This window comes from Heterocephalus glaber, unplaced genomic scaffold (genome assembly GCF_053883595.1).
Source record: "Heterocephalus glaber isolate CG9 unplaced genomic scaffold, H.glaber_assembly_v1.0 deba00000676, whole genome shotgun sequence".
NCBI classification, from domain to species: domain Eukaryota; kingdom Metazoa; phylum Chordata; class Mammalia; order Rodentia; family Bathyergidae; genus Heterocephalus; species Heterocephalus glaber.
This window is the reverse complement of record NW_028258156.1, coordinates 16886520-16914382: the sequence shown is the minus strand read 5'-3', so window position 1 is coordinate 16914382 and position 27863 is coordinate 16886520. Positions and strand designations below refer to the sequence as shown.

Below are 27863 nucleotides of genomic sequence, written 5' to 3'. Positions count from 1 at the left end.
CTGACTGTACCAAATGAATGCTTTCCTGAATCTTACTAGAATATATTATTATATCTTCTCAAGCATTTTCAGACAGCAGAGTTTTTAAAAAAAATGTTAAAGGAGTTGGAAAAAGGAACAAAACTAAGTTTTTAGTTATTCAAGTAATATTTTATATTGTATGCTGATTCTTTTAAAAGAGATTTTGCGGAGGACTATTTGTTGCAGTGATAAACAGTTGAAAAGACTTGATTTCCTTCACGTCAAGAATTCTGCCTTAATACTGTGGCTTGCCTGATAACTGAGGCGCTGTCCTCTGCCCGGCAGGAAAGGAGTGCTCGCAGGATGAGAGCACGGCCGCTGCCATCTTCACCGTCCAGATGGACGACTACCTGGGAGGCAGGCCGGTGCAGAGCAGGGAGCTCCAGGGCTTCGAGTCCACAGACTTCGTGGGCTACTTCAAAGGAGGCCTGAAGTACAAGGTAAGCGCCTTTCTCAGACGCTTTCCCTGCGACCGTTTCAGTTTGCCCTTCTGTCCACACCCTTGTGTCTTCAGAGGATGAAAGTGCAGTGAGGGTCCTTTGGGGAATTTTTTTTCTGTTCCTGTCTTTTTTCGATCAGTTTTGTTGACTGCTACGTCCCCACTGCCTGCTGGAGACAGACATAGTACGTACTCAACTCCTGTTTGGAGTGGATGGTGTAAAAAGTGAAGCATTCTGACTTTGAAATTTATTTTGATAGGTTAATTTTTGGTTTTGTCTTCACCAGAAAAGCTTTCAATGTATTGTAAAGTTATTTCGGTGATTAACATTTTTAAAACTTTTATACTTTTTATTAGTCCGTGTCTGCTGTTTCTACTGATTGTCTTCATTCACCTTTGGGAGCTGGTACTGGTACCTAACACATCTCAGTTCTTCTTACGTTCCCTGCCCTCTCTTTTTTCTCCCTTCATCTCTTGGTCTCCTCCCATTTGAGAAAGGTCTATGTATCTGCCTGTTTCCTTTTATTTTGCTCTTTAAATTATGATTAAAGTATTAAATAAATAATGATTAACATTGTTTACTGGAGCTTAGCAGTTTTCATTTTTGCTATTCTAGAGAATCTCTGAGTTTGCTGCCAGTAAGCCACGCTTTCAGACTCTCAACTGCTCTGGAATACCTAAGCACAGCATTTATGGCAATTATAATTTCAGTTCCTACAAAGAACTACACACATATACCCAACAGTGCAGTCTAGACACAAGGAAAACCACTGAGCTGAAAGTACTGGGCTTCAGTCACACAGACAGAGATACACACACTCACACATGACCCCCACGTTTACGTGGATTGGCTTGAAGCACCAAGCCCTTGGCACTACTTCTGAACATAATGAACAAACATGAATGACTAGATAGTTCTTTGCCTTTCAGCAAAGGAGAGTTGGTTTTTCTGGACTGCTCCCCCTGAGTGTTACAGACCGGCCTCACTCCCAGCCCCAAGTGTTCAGTGAGAGTGGGGAATCCTCCTAGGCAGCCCCTTTGGACCCCAGCCTTCTCAGAAGCCAACCTGTTCCAACAGGGCCTCTGCACACCCCGATGAATGCCTGAAGCCTCAGAGCTAAACTACATTCTGAGTACATATTAACCTGCCTGCCAAGATGCCCGATTTGTTTCTTCCTTTTCCTGTCAGATCCTTGGTTGACTATTTTGCGATTCCACTGAGATCAGGACAAAACAAGTTTTAAATTCTCTTTTCTCTCTTGAAATCTTTATCTCACACCAGGATGCAAAGCATTCTAAACATGAGACTACTCCCTCTCCTCTTACTTCATGCACGTGTTTATGTCAAATGATCCAAAAATCTCCTTCGTGTTAATGAACTTAACATTTTAAATAAGCAATTGCTGATCCTTATGTAAAAACAGGAGCTGTGGCGTCGTCCTAGTTAGGAACTCATTTTTTCTATATATGACCTCTTTACCTTGGGGGGGGGTACTTACTTTCTGTCAAATGTATAACAGCTGTTGTAAGGATTAAGGATCAAATTAAATAATCAAAGATCTATACTGTACATAATCAGTAAGGACTTATTAATTCTGCTGGCTATTAGCAGGAGCTTTGAAATCAAACTTCTGGACACATATTCAAAAATGGACATGATAAACAGTAATTTCACAGTTATTGGAGAATTATGTCCTGATTACTGACATTAAGATCACCACAAATCAACATTTTTCAGAAAGAGGATATTTGCAAGTGGAGATTAAATTTATAGCAAGACAATCAGTTGGCTATCTTATCGTTAGTGACATTGTACAATGTGAATATTTGTGGTTGCAACAGTATTTGAAAGGAAATATGGAGGAAGAGACAATTTACCACCCACAATAGCAAAAATGAATATATTATACTGAATTTCATCCCAATACATGTGTTAATTTCAAGCTTGTGGGAATATGTTAATGACTTCACATATATTATCTCATTTAATATAAACATTCATATGCTGTAGCTTCTGTCATTACTGCCCTTTTAGATAAATAAGGCTTGGAGAGGCTTCTAGCTAGTATGTGACAGAGTGACCGTCTGACTCCAGGCCCTGTATTGATAATTGCTATTGTGTGATGCTCTTAACATAAATAAATGATTCATATGTCAGGACGAAATTTTAATTTTAACTTTACCCTCTGAAACAGTTTATTTGGAAGGGACAAAACTTGACAAACTCAGCCATTAGCAAGTCTGCGAACATCAGATTAAATTGCCAGATACCAAGGTTCAGACAGGAAATAGTAAGGTCATTTTCCTGTCTCATTTTGGTCGACGTCTGTCATTTCTTTCTGAGGTCTTTGAGCACTTGTGGAGCAGTTACAGAGGATTGTTACTTACACTGCTCCCTTATGTTAAATTTCTTTCTGATATACTCTTCTCAAGCTCAACAAGACCTTGCCTTCAGCTAATGTCATAGATAGTGACCACGACACATTTGTCAGCCAGCAAACCTGTATTTATGCTGCTACTGGTTCCCAGGATTATCCACTTTTTAAAAATTTTACCTTGTGAAAGTAGAGAAGAGCTAGAAGCTTCTAGTGTTAATTCACAGGGTATTCATGGAAGAACTATTTACTGTCTGATACAGACATGTTTATGCAACATATAGTTTTTTCTTTGTGCATTTGTGGCATTAAATATTAGAGACAAAATTACTTATAGAATAATGTTAATTTTTCAGACTGTATATCACTCTGATGGTTCTATGTGTGAGACTAGCTTGACTGTTAAGTATACTCTATTTTATAACCTTTTTTTTTTTTTTAGTTCTTTGAGACAAGTTCTCCCTATTAGTCCAGGCTAGCCTTGAACTCACTATGTAGCCCAGGCTGGCCTCGAACTCCTGCTGATCCTCCTGCCTCAGCCTCCCAAGTGCTGGGATTATAGGCATGCACCACCACACCCAGCTATAACCTTTTTAGATCACACTATTTACTATTTTTAAAAATCAGATCATAATATATTCCTATTAATTTTAAAAATAAAATGGCTCCAAATAGTAGTGTATAGATAGAAATTTGTATTTATTTTATTGAATAATACTTACTTTATTCAACTAAGAAATGTGGTAATATTTGCAAAATTATGGGCTTGTAAATTATATAGATATCCTTCATTTCACGACCTGTTTAACGAGTGTTCTTGACTTACAACTGAGGCATTGTGTTTGGACTTAAAACCTGCCACTCGGATTTATGACCCATCTTTTTTTGGTACAGTTCTGTACATCTTGTTGATAGAGCCTAAATGTCCTTTTTTTGTACAGTATACCTGTGTTATGCAGTATTGTAATTTTTGCTGATTGTACTGTACAGTGCTGTAGTTTTATGTTGTTATGTATCGCAGTACTTTGTAAGAGTTATACAAGTAAAAGCAAGGCCGTCCAGTTGGAGTTTCCTTTGACCATTTCTTTGGTCTGAATCTTGTAATGTACACACCATATACAGTTCCTCATTTAATGACCAATTCATTTAATAGCCCAGTTGCAGGAACATAACTAGGTCATTAAATGAATGTTCTTGAAAAGTGAGGTTATAATTGTCCTGAATCAACATTTAGCCTATTCTATTTGTAGAAGCCTTTTCCTGGATAATGTAGTAATTTAAAGTCAAGGTAAAAATAAAGAATGTGCTAATGATTACATATGTAGTTTAAAGCATTATTTTGGATTCACTGTAAATGTTTGTATAATAAACTTGAAAGTCAAACTATTTTGTAGATTACTTAATACAGTTAGTTTTTCTTACCATTATTTTAGGAGGTCTTTTGTTGATCAGTGACAGAGTTTTGTTTATACTGCCTCTTAATCATGCAAAGTACCCCATAATTAATTATGCAAATAAAGACAATTTCTAACATTTAGTTAGAAACAATAAAAAGTTAAAATATGATTGCAGATAGTGCAAGCAGATGGTAGTTGATACAGTTAACATTTTTTCTTCAGTATCTCCCTAATTCAGTGCTGTTGTATTTGTTTTGGCTTGTTCTGTTTTGGTTCAGTGCTGGAGGCCCCTGTGGCAGGTTCTGATCTCCTGCTCAGTGCTATGACAAAAAGCAAGAAGAAAGACTTAAAGACAGAATTAAAGAGAGAAATGAGAAGCCAGGATGGCCAGTGCTGAGCAAGCAGCAAAAGACCCTGGCCATCCACAGCTGCCGATATTTATTGGTGACATCATAGTTAGGTTAGGGTGAGAGGGCTATGTGTGCTTGCTAGGGATACATTGCTGATGCAGGCAAGGGTTGTAAGAGAAGAGGCTAAGCGTTCTTGATTTTGGGAGCGGAGTTTGGGTGCGAGTCACTCTGACCTTGGCTGCCATCTTATCTAGTCGTGCAGGCTTTGGTCAGACTCACTTCTCAAAACAACCCCATTGTGGGGCTAACTCTTTACAGCCTGCACTGCTCACAGCCTGCTTTGGGCATAATCAATAGGGCAGTCCCCCACAATTTGGGGTGTGCAATCCAGATGCTGCATCTATCCTTATTTAAGCTAAAACTACTCAAGCCTAGCATATTTGATAAGCTCTGTTCACCAGAAAATAAAGTAAACTCACACACCCTGCATAAGAGCAGCTCTTCCTTTGCCAGCTGTCCACCCCTTCTCTGTCCTAAGTGTGATAGTGGGAATGCTGGCTGCCCTGTCCTCTGCTGCTGTTAGCTGTGCTTGTTACCTCTGATTTTCCAGCTTCCCGTCCTCTTCTTCCCTAAAATCCTTGTCTGCGTTCTCACTCATTAAAGCTTTGTGAATCACTAGTTCCCAAAAGGCAAGAGCTGTGGCTCTTTTTTTCTTGGTTTATGCATCAGGGTTTTCTACACTGAAGGTCCTCACAATTTGAAACTGAAATGCTAAAAGAAAGAGACCAAAGAACAAAGAAACAACCCTGTTGATTTACCAAGGAATTCTCTCCCCATATTTAACTTCTCCCAGGAGCTTAGGTGGCTGTTTTATTCAGGCCTTTCAGGCCCAGTTGGGGCACACACAGCTGTTGCTGATGCCTTGCTGCGCCTCATGAATGTCCTCTCTGTTTTGTCTTCCTCCCCTGGTCAGGCTGGAGGTGTGGCATCAGGACTCAACCATGTTCTCACCAACGACCTGTCGGCCCAGAGGCTCCTGCACGTGAAGGGGCGCAGAGTGGTCAGGGCCACTGAAGTTCCCCTCAGCTGGGACAGTTTCAACAAGGGCGACTGCTTCATCGTAGACCTTGGCTCTGTAAGTTTCACCTCCACACATGCAAGTCTACACTACAATAAGCTGCTTTGAGATCAGATCAGGGGCATCTGTCATGGAAGAGGACGACTCCTCACACTCAGAAACAGGTCATGTTTCTGTGAGTGGTGATGGCATCTTATGAGTAACTGGCACAAATTTAATGACAAAGTAGGAGTTCAAAGTTTTTATGTTCTTTGGTAGGTTTAGAATAGAGTATGATTTAGTTCTTCCTACCATAGAATAGATACTGAGTAATTTTCAGTATATTTCTCTCTCTCTGAACAGAGCTTTCTGTATTTATTTTTTCCTTAATTGTGTGTGGGAAAACGTGGCTGCTGGGAAAACTGATTCCCTCTGTAGTCAAGGGTTCTAGAATTTAAACTGGGGATTGGATGAGTCTAAGTAGCCTGATGAAGAATTTCAGGGAGAAATTTCAACACATACATGTACACATACATATAAACACTGTACTGTCTATTTTGCATTTTTCAATGATCTTAGGGTTTTAGAAGAAAAGACAAGTATAAATACCAACTATTAGCTTAATGGTATATTATATCTGACTATGTTCTTTTCAGGAAATGAGTCTCCTCTAATGTCAGGTAAACTTATTAATCATTAGGATTGTGACAAAGAAGACTTACTGCAAGGCCTCACATTAGCAGTACAGTATTTTGGGATAATGGAGCAAACAGAAGCCAAAAAAGTATATCCCATATGCACGGGGGAGGGACATGTAGGATTCTGAAAATAGAGCTACATGGTGAAAGTTTTATTTAACCAATATTGATTTGGCAATAGCACAGATGTTAAATATATCAAGATTAGTCTGGAAAATATATATTAAGGTTAGTCTGGATAATAACCCCAAGGTATAAAGGTCAAAGTTTCTGTAAGTTAGGGTACATCTGTTGTTTTATTACTGCTAGTGTATAATCTTACTGTTTTGGATCACTCCAGCTTGTGTGAGCAGTACAGGTCACAATTATATTAATGCTCAGAGTACAATTCTCAATACTGCACTTAGACCTTTACACCCAGAGTGGCAGTACCTTTGCCCCGAATCTCACAGTATATATCACGAGGAAGTCCTTTTCAGCTGCAAAAGCTAGCCAAATCTCTTAACCAGATTTGAGTCCTGACCTTTAGATTTACGCATAAAATAGCCACTATTCCAGTCTTTCATTACCCTACACCAAACATAAATCAAAATGCCCACAAGAATCATTAAGCCACATAGTTCCAAGGGGACCCAGAGATGGAGCAAGGAGGGAGGAAGGGGAGGGGAAGTGGACATAAAAAGAAATAAGATGTGTCATGTCCATGTGCCAACTCCACATGATGAATCTAATCATTATATACTGCAAACATGGACTAATAAAAATAAAAATTTAAAAAACATAATAAACAATTACAGGATTCCCTCAAAGCCAATGCACAATAATTGCTTATCTCAACTTTCACTTCCACCAATTACATTTTAAACCCTTTATAATTTATAAAGAGTTTTAAAACACAAAATGACTTTTTTTTCCATTAAGTTTATTGGTACATTTTAGGTATACAATATAGTTACATTCATCATTGGGAGCTTTACCTTTACATGACGTATTTTGGTTCTTATTTTTTCCCCATTCCCCTGGCCTTCCTTCAACCCCTCCAATCCTCCCTATTTACAAAGACGTTGTTTCCATTTTTTCCTTTTCTCTCTCCTTTTCTTTTCCCTACCCCTCCCACTTCCCCTACCCCTTTAGACCTTTTCTTCCTATTTCACATTGTCAATTATATATCGAATGACTTTTTGTTTTCAAAGAAAAAGGAGACCTCAGTTCTCATTTCAGTTACTATAATTTTAGGATTTCATCTGTAAAAGTAAATATTTGATTAGGGGATCTCTAGTCCTTTAAGTGAGGGGTTCACTCTCTAATGATAATGTAACTCATACCTACCATTACTTGAAAGTATTTCTTGCCTAAAACATTTACTGTATGATGCAGTTGCTATAGAAACACAATAATCTATTTAACTATCATGAATAACTTCCAGTTCAGCTTGCCAACTATCTGCTCTGTTATCTGGGGCAAATCATTAACCTCTTGAACCTTAGTTTCCTTATTTTTTTACATCGTGACTCTGGTATTTGATTCCACTTCCAGCTTTAGCCAACTGTGATTCACCCAGTCACAACTGGGACATGGCAGTTATCTTTCAGTTGCAAAAAAGGAATAAAACCTCTGAAGGTTCAGGCAAGTCACTCACATTCACAACCAGCTGAGAGATGACCGGGAAGGGACCTGGGTTTTTGCGTTCCTAATCACATTCTTTTCACTATGCGAAGCTAACTTGGTATAGAAGCTAACTTGGTATATATTATGTAGTGTGGAGGAAGAGAATGTCTCGCAGCAGTTTCAGAATCTGCTGAATTTAGACTTGACGATGTCTAATCTGGCTGAGATTCTGCTGGAAGCAGTAGTGTTATTAAAACATTTGTTATTTTGTGGAACAAATGTTGAGTTTCTGTAGCAGGCTACATAAATAATTGGATGTTGTGGCAGGCATGCTGTCTTCCTGTAGGTGTGTTACACTGTGGGAGAATGACCCACAAATCCAGGCTCATATAAAGGGACGGAGTCTCTGTTGTTAGTGCAAGGGCACTCATCTTTTTAAGAGAGTAACTTGTCTTCATTTTATATAGTTAATTATCTTAGATAATTTGAGTGTCCTCCTGCTTACAGGCCTTGTAGAAGAGATACATGGAACAACTTTGTTGCAGAGTTACTTGTATTTAGCTGCCTCATATATTGTGGAAGTTTCCAACCCTCTAAAGGGACAATCTGATGGAATAGATGTGTGGGTTCCTACATGCACTGTTACAAACACCCACACAATCTGTGTTTGCATTGCTAACCTTAAATTAGTTAATACATTGCCAGGAGTTTCTAAACGATAAGCTCTTGTGATTATCCTGATAACTTTATTTTTGGGGTATGGTACAATAAACAAGAATTTTATGAATAATAATATTTTACTAGTGACCATTGAGTTAATTATTTAAAAACTATCTTCTACATTAGAAGGCACAAAATGAAGCCAAAGCAATTTAAGTTTGTTTTATTACCCAGGTATAAAAACTGTAGGTTAACTCTCTAATGCTGGCACCCGGCTATAGTCAGCCAGCCAAAACTAAGGCTATGGATGTACCCTAAATTCCATATTTTAATAATATTTAAGGGATGTCAGCTTTTATGACAGTCACCATGATTAATATGATATTCCACATGCTTTAGAACCATTTACTCTTTTATAGGATTTTAAGCTGCAGTAGATATTCCCTAGGTTTGACAATGTAACTTCCTCAACCTGAGGCCTAAGATTATAAACCAGTATGACAGCTAAGAAAATCATAAGTACATAGACATTCCTCGTTTAATGACTGATAAGTCAGTTCCTGAGCCTAGGTTGCTAAATGAACTGCTTACTAAGTGAGGAATTGTATATAGTGTGTACATTACAAAATTCAAAACAAAGAAATGGTCAAAGGAAATTCCAACTTGGTGACTTTGCTTTTATTTGCAAAACTCTTATATGCAGTACTGTAATGTATAACAACATAAAACTACAGTTCTATACAGTACAGTACAATCAGCAAAAATTATAGTACCATATAAAAATGTGTACTGTACAAAAAAGACATTGAGGCTCAGTAAACAAGATGTACAGAACTGTAAAAAAAAATGGATCATAAATCCATACAGTGCCCATTGGTCCTAAGTCTGAGCAGTCATTATATAGGTAGATAGTTAAATGAGGATTATCTGTATATTATTTAAGTGCATCTTCAGAAAAATAGTATGTAAGAAGGCTATTTCTTAGCCATTTGTAATTTACTGAAAAGTGCTTTCAAACTGTATGTTTTAATAATGATGAATTTATTAGTTATTATTTAACCACTAATTTTAAAGATGAGATATTTAGAGAAATTAACTAATAAAATCACATCTAAAAATATTACTGCACAGCTCCAGTAGCTAAAATGACAAGTATTGGTCAGGATGTTGGAAAATTGGAATCCTGTGTATTGTTGGCGGGAATGTAGAATGATATGCCCGCTATGAAAGCAGTCTGGAAGGCAGCTATGCTAAGCACTACACCACCAGCGCCTCTTTTGAAAGTAGTTTGGGACCTCCTTAAAAAGTTAAACATAAAATTGCCTAGAAAATGACGTAGCAGTTCTACTCCTAGCTACATACTCCTTCCAACCTAAGACAGGTACTTGTACACCGGTGTTCATTGCAACACTATTCATGATGTCCAAAATGTGGATGGATGGATACGTGTGTGTGTATATATATATATATATACATATATAATATATAATTATACATATATAATTATATGTGTATATTTATATAATTTTTCCATGAAAAAGGGTTGGAATTTTGATACATGCTACTACACAGACAAACCTTAAAAACATCATGGTGAGTAAAACAGCCAGATACAAAAGGAAAAATATTACATGATTCCACTGATACAAAGTATCTAAAATGGTTTGATTCATAGAGTCAGAAAGTGGAAATTACCAGCGGCTGAGGGGAGTGAAGTTGCTCCTTAGTGGGTCCACAATACAGTGTCAGTCCCGGACAACGAAAAGGTTATGGTAATAGCTCTGGTGCTGTTTGCACAGGATTATGAATATGAACAATGCCACTGCATAGTACACTTAAAATGACAAATTTCACATTATAAAATATATATGTTATAAAACATTTTAACACAAAAATGGTAGAAAAGAAAAGAGCCCTCCGTGGGAAGGTTTGGGATCTGGGTTGGCTCCTAGAAATGTATGTCAGTCGGTCCCTAGTGGAGAATAGGCCTCCCAGGGGTGGGATTCCTGCTGTGGGTTGCTAACTCCTCGCAGGCCCGCCCGCCCGCCCGGTGTTCTGTTTCCTTGTTAACTTGTTGGGACACTTGAGCAGCTTTGCCGGCTGTTTACAATCCGCACCCAACCCCCGCTGTTGAGACCTGTCGCGGTGATAGAGCCGCCTCCACCCCCGATTTGCCAGTCCGCCCCTCTCCTCGTCTGACTTTCTCTCCTGCCATCCTCCCTGACCTCCGCTGAATCCAGTGAGTTCTTGCTGATTATCTGCTTGATCTCCGGGCTGCGGTGGACACTGGATTATTCCTGTCTTTAGTGCACTCCTTCCCTTTCCCATCTTCTCGCCTTTCAGGCCACTTTTCTTCATTCTTCTTTACATGTTCTGCCCACCCCGTCAAATTTTTTTTTTTTTTTTTGGCTGGGGGGGAAGGGTTCCACTTTAGTCATTATCTTTTCATCATGCATTCATCGTGCATCCTGAGCAAACACATTCTCCCCCCGTTTTCCCTTCTGTCCACTGGCAGATCACATTTTACAGCCCAGCTTGCTCTCTTGCTGGGCTCAAGGTCAGGATTTCTGGCCACCTCCCAGATATTTCAGCTTAGGTGTATCACAAGAACTTTAGTCCTGAAAATGGAGCTCACTATTTCTCCTCCCATTGTCTTCATCTTGTTAATAGACCAGACACTCACTCAGGCCCTCACACCCCAAACCGGGGAGTCACCCTGAGAACTTTTCCCAGAAGCTCTCATTCGGTTAGTCACTTTCCTTGTCTGTTCTACCTCCGAAGTACCTCAAGCCCTTCCCCTGCCCCACTGTTGATGCTGTCCCAGGACTCCACGTGAGACTCATTCCTCCAGTCACATGCTTTTGCTTTTTTGGATGTTTTTCTTTGCCTGGAATACTCTCCTCTTTGGGACGCTTTTCTCCTGAAGGTATCCAATATCATCTCATGCTAAAATACTCAGCTCAGATGTTGCTTCTTCACAATTTGTACCCTGATCTCTTCCTCTTCTCCTGCTGTGTCCTGTCTATGCTGAACTTTCTTGTCCATTCACTTACTAGTCTCACGCACTCACTTTGTTCCTAGCAAAATTCCCCAGAATGTACAGTCATTCGATGAATGTGTATTTCCCCAGCATAAAGCGGATCATCTCAGGCAGTCATTTGTCCAGAGATGTGATCTTTTTCCATCTATAATTCAACCTACCTTTTCTCAAGTTCCTACGTCCACAGGAAGATTAAAAATAACAGTAATTTTTGCCTTACTAAGGTGAATTTTATTAACCAGTAGAGTAACTCAGGCTTAACTCTGTTTCTACCCCTTAGGTGCTGGGGGTGCAAAGGTGGTATGACAGCCTGGGTGTAGGGTTGAGGTGGGGGCCGGAAGTGTGAGTCTGTCTCATCTTCGCTCACCTGTAACCTGTAACCATCATAGCTCTTCCACTCATTCTTGAACCTTGGCCTTTGGGCTCTTTTCCCAAGGCATTTACTAGAGGATATCCTTGGGCTCGTTTTGGTTTCCTGACATCATGTCCCCGTATCAACTGCAAGAGTCTTTCTCATTCTTCCAGCCACTATTCCACTCTTGTCAGGAACTCTGCTTTGTTTTTCCCATGCCACACTGGAGAGATGGGACACTCTGTCCACATTGTACGGATGATCATTGGCCCAGCTGTTTGAACAGCTGCCTGCAGCCACTTCCGCTTTAACATGTAGAAGTTGGATGACTGCATGACTGTGTCAGTCACCTTTGTGTCCCTGTCATAGATTACCTGAGGCAATCAGTTTCAGAGGTTTCAGTCTAGGATTGATTGGCCCACTTGCTCTGGGCCGGTTGTGAGGGAGCACGTTACGGTGGGAACGGTGTGATGAAGGAAGCTGCCTGCCTCGTGGCAGCTGTGATGCAAAAAGGAGAGGAAGAGGAGGGCTGAGTCCCAGTGTCGTCCTCAAGGGCACAGCTCCCATGTGACTAGAAGATTCCAACTAGGCTCTGTCTCTTCAGGGTTCCACCACCTCTCAATAGTGCCATGGGCTGGGGGCCAAGCCTTTCAGTACACTGGCCTTGTGGGGGACACTCAATCAAACTGTAGCAGTGACAGACCAGTTGGAAAGGAAGCGCACTGACATCTTCTCAGGGTTTCATTGCCTCTGGTCAGGTTTACTTATTCTCTTAATCTCTTGCTTTTTCTTTTGGGCTCAGACTAGCTCATCTTGCAGTATTTTACTTTCTTGTCTGGTCTGTAGTTCCTCTTACATACTCCAGCACCTAAGGCCAGCCTTCTGATGTTAGTATACAGAACTTGTATTCTAGACAGCATCCTTATACGCTACCCACCTCTAAGTTCTTTTCTCTAGCACAATTGAGTTTCTTTTAAATTAAAACTATGTTGGTTTTTGGGGCTGTCTTTGCTGTGACTGAAGATGCTTAGTTAAAAATTAAAGACCGAACAAACAGTTTACCTTTGCTCTGGATAAATTTGTCCTTACCCCATTTATAAAAAGAGAAACTGGAGACAACAAGAAAAGACAAGGTGGAGATAAATCTAATCTTGTCTCTGCATGGTATCCTGTAATAGAAGTGGGGACAAATGTCATGTAGGGTGTGCCTGATGCGCACTGGGCGAGAGGAGGGCAAGGTTGGATACCAGGTACCCGTTGGCCTCTAGGGACCACAGACAGACACACGAGCAAGAACATGGCGAGGCAGAACGTGAGAGTCCTCGAGGAGAGACGCACACGGTGTGATGGGCAAGGGATACAGACACCAGGGAGGACAGCACGTAAGATGTTAGCATTGGCACCTTAATTCTCAGTCAGGACTTTATATTAGAACCATTTGGAATCACAAATGCTGACTCTTCTGATTTGATCCCCAAGATTCTAACTTTAGTCTTAGAATGGAACTTTGGTGTGGGTAGTTTTTAAGCCCTGCCTCTAATGTACAGTGAATGTTGAGAACCATTTCAATATAGGAAATGTCTATCAGGGCTGCAGAATTCAGGGTCATATGCGGGAAGAATCAATAAGTTACCTGAGTAGTTGAATCACAACATATGTGGCTGGCAGAAATGGCTTCCTGTCAAGTTTGCCTGTAAACCTTGTTTGGTTTGCTAAACACCTTAGTAGAGAGGGTATAGTTTCACCTGCTGTCACTGGTGCTATGAGAAAAACCCTCCCAAAGCAGTTCACAGGATGCCAGTGAGTGGCACCACTGCCAGCAGCTGAGCTAAAACCATCCAGGTCATTTATTTCTCTGGCTCTGCCCTTCCAGTGTGTGGCCAAGTGCTGTTACTGATCAACACCGAAGGCTTGATCTTTCTAAGTATCCCTTCGTTCTTTCTGTCATCACTGCTGTGCTGTAGTTCTGGTACGGTTACTTCCTTTTTGGTCTCCCAGCCTGCAGGGGCCCTGCCTGTCACTCCATTCATATCCCACACTTCATCTAGAGGGATTTGTTAAAAAGTATGTCATTGAAGGATGTTGAGTCCAGTTGGCTTTGAGGAAACTAAAACAGGTTTGCAATAAACATTTGCTTATCCAAAACCTAAAGAAGTCATAATTTAAACTTTTAAAGTGATAAAAGTAGATTTCTGGAGTTCTCCCCCAAATCATTATTATTTTTAAGCTTAGAGAAACTCCAGGCAAAAGGAGTATCTTAATGTGTATTTTTGTTTATCTGGTTAGCTAAATCTAAGGAAAAATTAAACACAATAAAGACAAAGTCAGTATGAATAAGGAAGAGGAAGAAGTCCGGGCTCATTTTCCTTTATATCATTTTAGATGTATTTACAATAAATAACTCCAAAAAGGATAGAAAAGTAGCACAGCCATGTTGCATTCTTCGCACATGTTGTGAGTCAGTTTTAGACTCAGCTTCTGAAATCTTGCTTCCCTTCAATGCCATCATTGAGCACTGTTTTTATTTTTGCTATTATTTCCTGTCCGAAAATGATGCTTGACAGTCCTTTGATGTTTTACTTATTAACTTTGACCACGTAGTTTAAAGGAAATTATAGAAACCTCAGGTATGGAAGACCACTAACAGGTCTCCCCTTCTCAAATGTGGTTGTTTCTATAATTGTCACTTGCTCACCTTTCTAGTTTTGGTGAATCAGACTAATTGCCAGTAACAGGTTGTTTTATGTTCTTATTTCTTCCTTTTCTATTTATGCTGAGCATTTTTGTTTTCTTTTAATAGTACATATAGTTAGAGTTAATTATGGTTCCCCAGACTTCTACTAGAGGGTATGCATGGGCAACATATTTAACGACTTCCTGCTGAAATTTAAGCAGGTTTCAGTCCAAATTAAATGGCTAATTCCAGATTTCCATGGAGTTGTTATTCCCCTTCCCCAAAGAAATCTGACCCTAGCGCTGAGTTGTTAAAATATTTTAGGATTTTAGAAGGTAAAATAGCTGCCTCTGAAACCATGTTTGTTTTACAATTTTCAGTGTCTAATACACTTAATTTGATGAAAGGGGTTTTCAGCCAAATTCCATGAAAATATCATAAATAAAATAACTTAGATCACAGTGAAAACTTTTTGTTGTAGTAATACATATTAACCCATGACATCAATTCAGACTTTTACAAACATTTTTGTGTGGGATTACTTTTTTAAAGACTACTCCCTCTAAAAAATGGGATAAGCTGAATTACAAGAGATTTTTCAAGCATGGTGCCAATTGAATGCAAAGTTTTCCTGTACACTGAGTGGTGAGTAAGCTTGACCAGCGACCGCTGAATACAGTAAGAGTTGGGCAGTCGTTTATTAATAGTACCACACACGCTCACTGTCACACAGTGGAGCTTTGTTAAAACCCATCAGCTACCCACGGTAGGATGTAAATCGCCCACATGTAATGAATCACTAAAATTCTGTTTCAACTTTTTAAAGCAAGCTTTAATGTGTTGATGCCACCATTAATGAGCTATATTTGCATAGAGAATTAATGAAATGAAGACTAATTAATTAATGTGCCACTTAATTCTGACTTTTGCCAATTTACAGTTAAGGTCATTATTTTATTGCATTTCGTGTCTTAATTAACCATTGCAAAGTGAGCCTAGGAGAAATATATCACTTATATATAAAAGGTAGCACAAAATAAGATAAAAATAAAATAGTAAGCATAGCAAAAATTACTCATTTTGATGTCAAGTAACTTTCTGTAACACTTTATTGATTTAGTCATCTTCAAGTTAAAAGGAAAACTTCACTTTTAAAACTTTTGCTATTTTTATGAGTACTTTCTACATGTTTTTTACTGCTTTAAAGGTACAGGGCTGGGGATGTAACTCAATGGTGCTGTGCCTGCCTGGCAAGCACAAACTACTGAGTTTGATCCCTGATACCAGAAAAAAAAAAAAAAAGGTAGAAACTGTGGTCATGAGCAACAAGGAGGAACATTTTCTACAACTGAATTTACCTGTGAATTGATATCCACATAAAAACTTCTAACTTGAAGTAATGTCACAGAGAATATTCTGGAATCCACAGACTGTTATAAATTTTATATCAAATAATTATATTTGTGAAATTATCATTATATATTGAACATCTTAAACATATTTTGCCAAGTTTCTGTATCTTTACAGATGCTAATAAAGTTCACTGTGGTTTTAGGTCATCTCTTTGAAGTACATGACAGGTCATTTATACAACTAAGTTAAAGAGAACATAAGTATCTGTTAGATGATTGTAAAGTATGGGGAAAGTCAGTTATGTAGTTGCTAATAAGTGTGAGAAATAGAGACAGTAACTTTGTATTTCATTGCAATACAAAATGTAACTATGATAAGTTTGCTTTCCCAGACTGATGAGGAAAGAAGTATTTGCAAAAATATCATCATCTATTAGGGTAGAGAAAAAATATGTTCTGAGACCTGGGCTGTAGAGTGGCCTGTTTGGTTCCCTGGGATAATTGCATGTTCCAGATTCCTTGCTGTGCGTGCCAGGGTGTTTTTGTGGCCAGGGTGTTCAGCAGTGGGCCTACCCCTGGTTGCATGCTACAGTCCCCCAGGGAGCATTTGATAAAGGTTTCCCCAGAGCACACCCGAGAGTCCCTAAGGATAGGGCTCACATATCTGTATTTTAAAAAATTACCTTCCTACTCCACTGATTTTCATGCTTAGTGACTAAGAGTAGAACAATCACTGGAAACCATTTGTTTTCACCTCTTGTGCTGCTAACTTCCTCATGGTATTCAAATGGCCTTCACATGTGAGTCTCATATTCCAATGCCCAGATGTAGAAGAGAGGTCAGAGAGGAAATCATGGAGGTGCACCATTCTGCTAGAAATAGGAAAGAAACACATACTGACTGCATGGAATAATTAAATCACATTCTAAAATTAAAGAGATTAAAGGCATAGTCTTATTTTTTGTTATATAAAAAATTGAATTCCTAAAATGTCTGTTTTTTTTTTTTAAAAGAGGATGACGGATTAGGTCAATTAGAAACACGGTGAAGTAGGGGGTCAGAGCCCGTCAGAAGCCCACATTGTTCCAAGATGTGTCCCCAACACCCATAGAGAACCTGGCCCATTTCAGGCACTCAGTGAACTGTTTTGAATGAAGAAATGAGTCTGTATTGAGAATGTAATCAGAGAAAAGAGAGTCCCTCTCTCGGAGTGCATGGGTGGTCTTTGATTTTACTATTAATAATGTATTATTAGCTATTAGCACTGTGTGTTATTGTGATGCTAAGAATGTTCTTTTTAAAAATTGCAAACACACTGTCACATACGTAGAAAGTGGCAGCCCGTCAGTCATCCTCACACTTGACCACTATGCTAACCACCTCTCTGTGCCTGACCTGAGAGACGTGTGTGGAAAATGAAAACCAGGAGTGCTGCAGATGCACCCTTAGCAAAGTTGCCTGCTTTATTATCTACCTCATGATGGGCACCTAGTAAATGAATGTGGTGTGTCAGAGGGTTTCTTTCTGAATATTCATGCCCCCTGTTGACCGTTTTCTGCAAACACAGACATGTTTTATTTCTATTTAAATGTAGCCATGTTATTCTATGGCTTTGTTTTATTCTTAATGATATAACTCAAGTAATTTTCTACATCAGGACAAAGCTTTTTTCCCTCATTTTTTTTTCCCTAAAGAGGAGTTTGAAAGTATTCATGTAATGAATGATCCTTAAATAGCTACCCCTCTGTTGATGGGCATTTCTTTAGTTGCTTTGTTGTGTAGACCATATTTGAATCTTTCTGTAGAATAAATTTGTAGCAATTCCATATACTTAAAGCACATTTAATTGCTTAATCTGAAACCAGACTGCCTTTCAAAAAACCTTGGGTAGATTTATCCCACTCAAATAATAGTGTGTGATAATGGTCATTCCTACATCCTCATGAGACTGGGTACTATTAATCATTTTCTTTCTTTTGTTAAATCACATTTTATGGGTAAAATGATGATTTTTTTTTTTTTTTGGTACCAGAGATTGAACTCGAGTCTTTGTGCTTGCGCAGCAGGTGGTGAAACCACTGAGCTAAATCCCTGGCCCCTAAAATGATCATTTACTCTTATTTTATATTCATATTTGTGTACCTTCTGAACACTGGACTCAAATCTAAAATATTTAATATTTCAATCTAAATACCAGTTAATGTAATCTTTAAAATAAACTGTTCTGTTTCTATTTATATTTCTATGTTAAAATGTAATTTTGATAGTTAAGTCTCAAACTTTTCCTGTATATTATAAATTTATATAGCATTTGTATGAACTTTTAATTTGTTATAAAGCCTCACTAATATAACCATGCAGCAGGGGAAAACATTGTACTGGTGTTTTATTCTTCTCTTTATGAATAATTTATAAAAATAAATTTTAGATAGTGCTATAGATGGGTCAAATGTTCTGACTCTTTATGGTTCCTTTTTCCCCCCTGGTACCAGGAATTGAACTCAGGACCTTGTGCTTGCGAGGTAGGTGCAGTGCCACTGAGCTAAATCCCTGGCCCTCTTCATGGTTCTTGATAAGAATTGTTAAATTGCTTTATGTACATTAGTTATCTGGATTTAGCCATTCTGTAATGTGTACATATTTCAAAACACCCTGTTATACATGATGGAATATACAACATTTGTCATTTGAATGAATGAATGATGAATGTATTAATAAAAAGATGATAGGTAAGTAGCTTTACAGAAATATCATATCAGCTTTTATGACCATCAAGAGTATATTGCCTTAACAGATTTTTGACTAATTTTCTGAAATATGGTAGATTTATTATTTTAAATTAAAAAACCCATATGTTTGCTTTCATAAATTTTAATTAGTAGACTATACACACACAGAATGGTGAGATATGTCTTTTATATTTTCTATTAAAATACTTTCTTCATAATGCTAGCAAATTAACAGGGTTCAGAAAGAAATGTAATTTAAATATATACCATCATACACATCTCAATGGTAGTTAATTTTGATTTTCTTCTTCATACTTTTTTGTTTTTTCCTAATTAATCTCAGTGAGCAATATACTAAGATGAAATGTCCTCCACATATTCTTGAGATCAAAGGATCTGTTTCTTTCTTTTAGGAAATTTACCAGTGGTGTGGTTCCTCATGCAACAAATATGAGCGTCTGAAAGCAAGCCAGGTTGCCATTGGCATTCGAGACAATGAGAGGAAAGGAAGATCTCAGCTCATTGTGGTGGAAGAAGGAAGTGAACCTTTGGGACTTATTGAGGTACTGCAACTTGTGATGTTTGTTAAACTCCAAGCTGTGCCCATGCACGTGTGTGTGTGTGTGTGTGTGTGTGTGTGTGTGTGAGAGAGAGAGAGAGAGAGAGAGAGCTCATTTTTCTAATACTGAGCCTAAGGGGCAACATCAGGATTATGTAAGTCATGGTACGGAGGAACTGGAAAGCCATACCTGTTTCCTCTCATCATCTGTGTGACTATCGAAGGAAACCCTGACTGTCTTCTGGGGAGTATGAGGACAAATACATGGGTAACACTTTTGATCAGCTATAAGATACATTATGGAAGGAAGGTAATCTTTCACTCATTTGGTTTTCATGCACTGGTTTTCTTCAATTTAAAGATTAACACTGTTTCATTAAAGGAACGAAATAAAATCTAACACCAAGATATTAAATGCACAAATATTTTAAATATTTCAGTCAAGCCAAGAAGCTTGTCTTACAGAGAAGGCACTTATACTTTTACTATAGTTTGTAAATTAATGTGAAAATTAGATTTCTATAGTTCTATAGACCTACATCATTTACTAATCTTAAGACAATGAGTTGTGACCAGTCTTTCCTTTTTAAGAAAATTGCATTGACTACCTTAGTGTCCATACTGTATATATTCCCTTAAGATTATCAAAGGCTATAATCATACTCACAGGTCTTGATTTAGGTTGGCAAATTTACTCCCCTTTTTGCACTCAACAAATATTTGTTGAACTCCTGTGGTGCACCAGGCACTAAATATTTGCACCAAGTGTCAATTCCTTGCACAAGCACTGTATTCTATCACGACCTTGTAGAGCTTTGTCAGGATTTATTACTGTAATGCTTTTAATCTTATGCATTTAACAGTGGTAGGTAGTTTTGTTTTGAGCTTCATTTCTCTAATTTCCTGGATTATGAGTTTCCCCCCAATGACTTTTAGCTGTTACTATTAAAATTTTTAAAATTTTTCTAAAGATTCTCTTGTAAATACACTTTTAGTGTTTTTGACTTAGAGCAATTTAATGCCTTAGAGTTAATGCCTTAGTTACATGGTATATTGCAAACATAAAATAAAGTTTAAATATATTACAGTGATTCAGTGATCAAAAATTATATGAGATAGTTTTATTCATTGTAACATCTTTAACCTTTATTTCTTTAACAACCCTTGGATACAGGCTTTTACATTAATGATGTTTTAGAAATAATTTTAATTCAGTGGGGAAAATGCTTGTATAATGCTAAAAGATAGTTTATAACATTTTATATACACTGTTATCTTTTTTCTTTTTTTTCGGTACTGGGGATTAAACTTGGGACCTTGTGCTTGTGAGGCAGGTGCCGGAACCACTGAGCTAAATCCCCGGCCCCACTGTTATCTTAATATAGAAGTTTATATGTATGTAGCTATCTATTGAGATGTACTGTACCTATATATGGAAAGAGGGTGAAATATTACCAGTATTATCTTGGAATGTGGCTGATTTTCATTTTCTTCCTTGTTTGTCCTTATTTTTCCAAAATGTACTATAATGGACATATATTAGTCCTTTTATGAGCAGAAAAAAGCCGTTAAAAATAAAATCAAATTAAAGATAGTTTTCCTGGCTTTTCAATAGTTAGAATAACCCTGTTAATAAATGAGACTTTGAAAATTCTTCGAAACAAATTCTTTATTTTTTTTTGTTACCGGGATTGAACTCGGGACCTTGCACTTTCGAGGCAGGTGGCAGAATCCCTGGCCCTCAAATTCTTGATTCTTAATATTCTTTTGGGGTCCCTTAAATATGACTAACCATTTATGTCTTCTAACTTGCATGTTTGGAGGCAAGATACATTTCTTTCTCCCCTTCCCTCTTCTCTGTCTCTCTTCTTCTCTCTCTCTCTCTCTTTCCCTCCCTCCCTCCTTTACTTTTTTTGTGGTACTAGAGATTAAACCCAAGGAGTGCTGAGCAAGATCTCTAGGACTTTTTGGTTTTTTTATTTTGAGACAGCGTCTCCCTAAATTGACCAGGCTGACCTCAAACTTGTAATCTTTCTGCCTCAGCCTCCCAAATAACTGAGATTGCAGGTGTGTGCTAACATGGCCAGCTAAGGTGTATTTCTACTGGATGGTAACCCCTTGTTTCAGCAGCCATAGGGCGGCTCCTTTTATCCAGGGGGATGCTTTCCAACATCCGTCCTAGAAGTCTGAAACCATGAATGGAAACAACCCTTTATATTTCATGTTTTTTTCGGACATATACACACCTACGATAAAGTTCAATTTGTAAATTACTTAACGTAAGAGATTAATGATAATAAAAGAGAACAGTTATAACAATATACTGCAGTAAAAGTTGACTGTGGTCTCTCCCTGAGAGCATGGAATTTTCCATGTAATATTTTTGGACTGGCTTGTCCTTCGGTAACTGAAGCCTCAGAGAGGGAAACCATGAATGAGGAGGCTGCTGTGCTTTGGAGGAAGCAGAGCCAGAACAGGGACTCTCCATGTGGAGCTGGAAGAGGGACTCCCATTAATGGCCGCCAGGCCTCAACACTGTCCCATGGATTGTGGGCCCAGAGTGAATCCCCTAACTTCTCATTGTCTCTGCTTCCCCATTCACAAAGGAAGGCTTAGACCAAGTGGCCTCTGTGGTCCCGTTGGCTCTGATGATCTGAGACTCTGTTGATCCCTTGGAGAGTAGCTGTGTTTATTTCCAAATCTCTTGACACTTGAAGTCTGTTTCTCGAAGTGAGGCCACTTGGGCGGAGGGGCTTAGCTGTGTGTGCCCACAGTTGGGGACCTTGCTTATGGATCTCATTCAGAGTTCTGAAAAATAAGATGGGAAAGTCAGTCAATACATTATAGTATATTATATTAAAATTTAATAAGAGGATCAGGAGATGGAGAGAGAGGAAGGGAAGTAAAAAGAATTAACATGTATTATGCACCTGTATCAATCCCTCATGATGAATGTGATCATTATGTACTTTAAACTTGGACTAATAAATTTTTTTTTTTTTGTGGTACCGGGGATCGAACTCGGGACAGTGCACTTGCGAGGCAGGCAGTGGAACCACTGAGCTAAATCCCTGGCCCCCATTTGTTATATTTAAAAAAATTTTTTATTAGGGGCCGGGGATTTAGCTCAGTGGTTCTGCCACCTGCTTTGCAAGCACAAGGTCCTGAGTTCGATCCCTGGTACCAAAAAAAAAAAAATATATATATATATATATATGTATGTATATGTAACAAATGGGAATATAAAGAAAAAGATGTGTAAAAGTACAACTTTAAAAATATTAGAGCTAGAATGAAAGGACCTAGTATTTCAGTGTCCTATGCAGCAGGGACTTCTTGTTTGGAGTTTTAAAAAATCTACTGTGTTTCCATTTAATACATTTCAGCATCTCCATTTAATCAGGACCGTGTTACATTTGGCAGCTCTTGCACACACAGTAAACTAAAATGAATTTTCAGTGAGTGCCTTCCTTAGATAAGAGAAAGAAGCACTCTATGGCCTTTTTGTTGTTGTAAATACTTGGTAGCCTGATTACAGAGGTATGAGGTTATTTGATGAATTAACCTATGGTCAACTAACTTGACTTCTAGGTTTTCTTAGTGCTATAAGTGTAAGGACAGAATTCAAAGAAGTCCCAACTGGGAAAAATTGCAACTTTATTTTCAAAATTTTTTAAAGTATAATGTTGCATTTCCTCCAATTTCAAATGTAATAATAATAAAAAAACCACCAGACTTTTTGGATCACAATTTAGTGATTTTTTTTTGGAATCACAATCGAGTTACTCTAGATAACCTCAAAATATTTACGCTCATCATCGCTTAGTAACTTATCACAATTATTAAATCTGCTACTCATTAATATTATTTGACAAGTTGAGAAACTCATATATTACTTTATCAAGTTTCTTAAAAATGTGTTTTGATACTTGTATTCCAGTATAATTGGTTTCTGTTGTTAATACCTTTTATTTTCTTTTGTGCATTTAAAGACACTTTTCTTAAGAAAGGCCCAGTAGGCTTCATAAGTGGTCCATAGTGTGTACATACACACACCATATACTCACAAACAGTGCCCTTGTTTAAGGTAATGAAATGTTATTTCTTTTTCTGAGACCTTAGGTAACTGGTGTTTTTGCTAGAAAAGTCTAAACATCTTTCCAAAGTTTTAAAAAATTTGTGGACTTTCAAGTGATTAGTAATGAGGATTTATCTTTAATTTGAAGCATTTCAGCTGTTTGCTGATCATATTATTATTATTATTTTCACATGATCTTAGTATAGCTTATCTCTGGGGTTTCTATAAATTTACCCTTCAAACCAAAACACTTTATAGGGTGAAACCAGCATGAATGGGCTAGGACTGGGAAACAACAGAAGTAACAAGGCTGTGTGGGTAAAGAGGATGTGCGCCTCTGAACTGCATCTTTAGCACTCTCCAAACTGTGAAAATAATCCTGTACAGGGTGTTGAACTAAAGCCTTTAAAGTCATGTTTCACTCTGTGCTTTTTTTCTTTGCTATACATGTATTTACTCTGAAATTTTTCACATAAATTATGTAAAACCCCTTCAAAGTCTTTTTTTTTATATTTAAACCCATCAATGGATGTAAAGGAAAATTAAATATCTCATTAGCCCTAAAGTCCCAAATTTTATTCTTTTAACATTAGCAGGGAAACTGAAAGATCCCCTAAGAAAAAAGAAATTTAGCTTATTACAGACTTTCAGTTTTTAGAAGATAGCATCAGTTGTATGTAAGCAAATAAAGATGGGGCAAGTTGTTTAAAACTGTAACAAAAAACCAAGTTTTCTAATCCAAAAAGACTTTAAAAAATAAAATGAACTTGCTAAGGGTGTAATCATCATAGATGGTGATGACAGACACTGGGACTAAAAGGACCACAGGGAGGTGGTGAGCAGATGTCATGTTGCTGAGCCATTAGGTTTCTTGCTGTTAGGAAAACACTTTCATGTTGCCCTGAAGAGTTATGTGTGAGGTCATGTTTCAGATTCTCAGTGAAAACAGACTAGAAGGAGAAAGAGTATCGGGTCCTGTCTGAATTAGTGTTTATTGAGCACTGGATTAGTTCCCAATAAAGTTGAAAGTCTCTGCTTATTTTATTGTCTGGTTGAGAAGCTAAGAGTGCAGTAGGAAACAGAAAGAGTGAGGACAGATAGCGAGGTCCTCTTGTCGGGTAGCCATTAAAAATGGCTCGCCAATTAAAGGTATTCCAGGTCCTTCTAGCCTCAAACAAAGAAGTGGACGAGATGAGGCAAAAACGGGGCCAAAAGTTTATTTGAAAAATGAAGGATGAAGAAGTAAGGAAAAAACAGGCTCTGCAGAGTGAACTTGGGCCAAACAAAAGAGGAAAATAGAAAAAGTGCAAAAATTAGAGTACACCCTGTGTCTGGGAGACATTAGTAGCGTGGGCTACTGTGAAGAGTCACAATAGCGGTCTCCCTGGGGCATCTGGTCTCCTTTACGTCCACATCTCCTGGGAGCCTGGGAGGAGTTCTACATCCGGGTCCCGAGAATCATCTGGTGACGCCCTGGGATCTTGAAAGTGACAGGTCCCGCCGGCTTCTCCAGCCAGCTGTGCCACGCTCTGCCTCCCATGACACTATCACTGAATGGAGTCAGAGTGGGTCCCCCAAAGAGGACATGGGGACCTCAGTTTACCGCACTAGTGGGATAGGTGTAGTAGGATCACTGATTTCTGACACAGAAAAAGAATTTGCAAGACACATCAGTGGGAGATATAAAGAAGGTTCTGGAGTTGGGGTTTTTATGTAGTCTTGGGGATTTTCCTAAGATGAGTGATCTAGGAAGTGTATTCCTTCTGCTTGTCAGGCCACCCATTGGGTGGGCCAGGTTAGGATGCAAACCATTTATGTGTGTTTGAAGTTTAGAGCTATGCTGCTCTTGTAAAGTGTTGCTTCCTAGAGGATGGAGGTCTGTGGGATATGAAATTCACGGTCTATATACAGGCTTAGTGTTTGGTAAGACCCTTGGAAGTTTTTTAAAGTGAGTTTCCTGGAAGAGAAAACAATGTTGTAATTTTGAGTACCTTTTGTGTTCATTTTTTTTTTTTTTTTTTTTTTTTTCTGGTACTGGAGATCGAACTCAGGATCTTGCACTTGTGAGGCAGGCGCAGTGCCATTGAGTTAAATCCCTGGCCCTTTTGTGTTCTGAAGCAGAAGTTTTCTTAAAATTACAATTTTTCTTGTCTTCCTTCTACCAATTTTATTTCTTCTATTCTACCTCAGTCCTCAGACTCTACCTACCATGGGAGGAATGTTGCCATTTGTTAGAAGCCTTGTCATGATAGAGTTCATATTTTAGACTCTTCAGTATTGGTGTGTGTTAGACCCAGAGAGAGAGAACCAACCAGAGACCGATATTAAATCCACACAGGAGTTTATTACCGGCTGGGACCCGAGCTGAGCATTGGACTTGAGCCCCGACTGGGGGGAAACAAACATGTTTTATACACCTTTGAGGCCAACAGTTTCTAGGGCCTCCTATGGGATAGAACTAGCAAAGCAAGCAAAAGGTACAGAAGCAGAATGTCCTGCAGTTAGAACATTTGTAAAACAATAGTTGATTAGTTGTTATTTCTAAAGGGACCTTTTAAGGGAGGAGGTTTCTAAGCTTCCTCCTTCTGAGTTCATCTACTGGGCAGGCAGGTGGGTCAAGCAGCAATATGGAATCTGTTTTGCTAACCTAGGGTCTTTCAGTGTGCAGTCTAGATTAACCTCAAAAGCATCTCTCAGTATAGGAATTGCAGTCTGAGAATTTTAAAAGAATTTATTCAGTCATTCTTTTTGGCAAGCTGCTTGGGTATTTAAGATGTGCAGACCTAGGCATCTTATAAGTAAAAACCAGAGTTGAGTAATTCAGATCATAAATTATCCTTAAAGTTGTATATATAAGGCTAACTTAGACAAAGGGTAAAATTTTAGTCCTATACCTCCAAGGTAATCTACCAAATAAAATTCCATTTAATCCACATTCCTCCAAATTCCTTGGGAGCAGACACTGGCTTTATATTTGTGTAGATCTCACACAGCTCTCACTCATTGCTCATTAGTATTTGGATAATTATGATAATTAATTATGAAATATATGTTACAAGAAACTCAGTCTGTTTGTGTTTTCTAGAAGGGTATTTCACTTTAAAATTTCCCTGTGTTTTAGATGACAGTGTTGATGAGGATATGAACAAAGCCATACTATCGATTAACATAAATTTTAAAACCAATTTCATGGATATAGGAGCAGTTAGTATTTAGGCAAGAAAAATTCATATATTTTGCTAGTCTTTTCTGTTTAGGTAGGTAGTTACCAGTTGCCTCTTAGAAAGTAGCAACCAATTTTTGAGTCTATTGAGTGCTCCTGCTGAAATACCTTCCCACACAGTAGGGACCTAAGAAATATGCGGGTGGTAACTAAAAGGTTTTATTTTGTGAATAAAAACACATATTCCCGGGCACTTTACTTGGCTGTCTCCATCTGTAGACTCCTCTACTCAGGTCAGGCCACCTCTCTGTTACTGGATAGGATGCTAGGGGCCTCCTAAGGCAGAGAGATAAGGAATCTAACCCACCCTACCTGTAGAGTAGGTTTGCAGGTTCACTGACTCCTGTACCAAAAAAAGAATTTTCAGGACTTGTCAGTAAGAGATACAGGGATTTGTTAGGCAGAAATTTAAAGCACTCAAAGAAATAGAATGTAGGTGAGAGAGAGACGGACAGGGAGAGGGAGAAAAGGAAAGGGAGAAATGGGGAGAGAGAGAGGCCTTATGATTTCGAGTTGGGTGTATTTATGGGGTTTGGGGCTGACCTCAAGGTGGGTGATCTAGTATGTGTTTTTGTGCTGTTAGGTCACCCATCTGGCAGGCTAAGCTAGAATGCAAACCATTTACATGTGTCTGAAGTTGAGATATTTTGCTCACTAATATTGCTACTTCCTTGAGGTTGAAGGTCTGTGGGAGAAAGTATTTACAGGCCTATTGTGTCTTTAAGACCCTTACAATTATTTGGGGGTGGGGTGGGTTGAGTTTCCCGGAAGGGAAAAGGGCTTGAAGTGACTTTTGTGTCCTGAAGTTTTTCTTGAAAGTACAGTGTTAAAGTTCTGATGTTTCTCATCTCCTTTCTACCAGTCTTTATTTCTTCCGTCCTACCTCATACCTGCTTGGTGTCCGGCAGCCACGAAGCTTAAGTCTGTCTCTCACTCTCTGGCACAGCAGTGGCCTGACCACTGTGGCCCCTGTGGTCTGCAGACACAGTGCCACCACTACTCCCTGCTTGGGGTGAAACTGAAGATGCTCTATGAACTCCAAGTGTTACTGGTTTTGGGTGTCCTGTAGACTCTTTCCAGGTTGTTGGTGTCCTGAACCGAGAATTGGGCAAGATGTGTAAAAAAGGAAGCAAGGACTTATTTATCAAAGGTGGAAAAAGGACACTCTGCAGAGTGAGAGCAGGCCAGTGAGAGAGCTCCCAGTGGCTGAAAAGAAATATGCTCTGCAGAGTAAGAGGCTGCTGTAACAAA

The 27863-nt window shown here is 38.6% G+C and overlaps 1 protein-coding gene across 2 annotated transcripts in view; it reads left to right on the top strand.

Moving 5' to 3' along the window:
• Scin (scinderin) overlaps window positions 1-27863 on the top strand; it is an 80857-nt gene that overhangs the window by 7087 nt on the left and 45907 nt on the right. The window contains exons 2-4 of one of the 2 annotated variants that reach the window (XM_004839621.4): window positions 307-461; window positions 5556-5717; window positions 19166-19315. In XM_004839621.4, coding sequence (XP_004839678.1) covers window positions 307-461; window positions 5556-5717; window positions 19166-19315 — 467 coding nt within the window. Of the gene's footprint in view, window positions 1-306; window positions 462-5555; window positions 5718-18521; window positions 18546-19165; window positions 19316-27863 lie in introns of those variants that run through there. The other variant, XM_087206710.1, reaches the window with a different exon arrangement.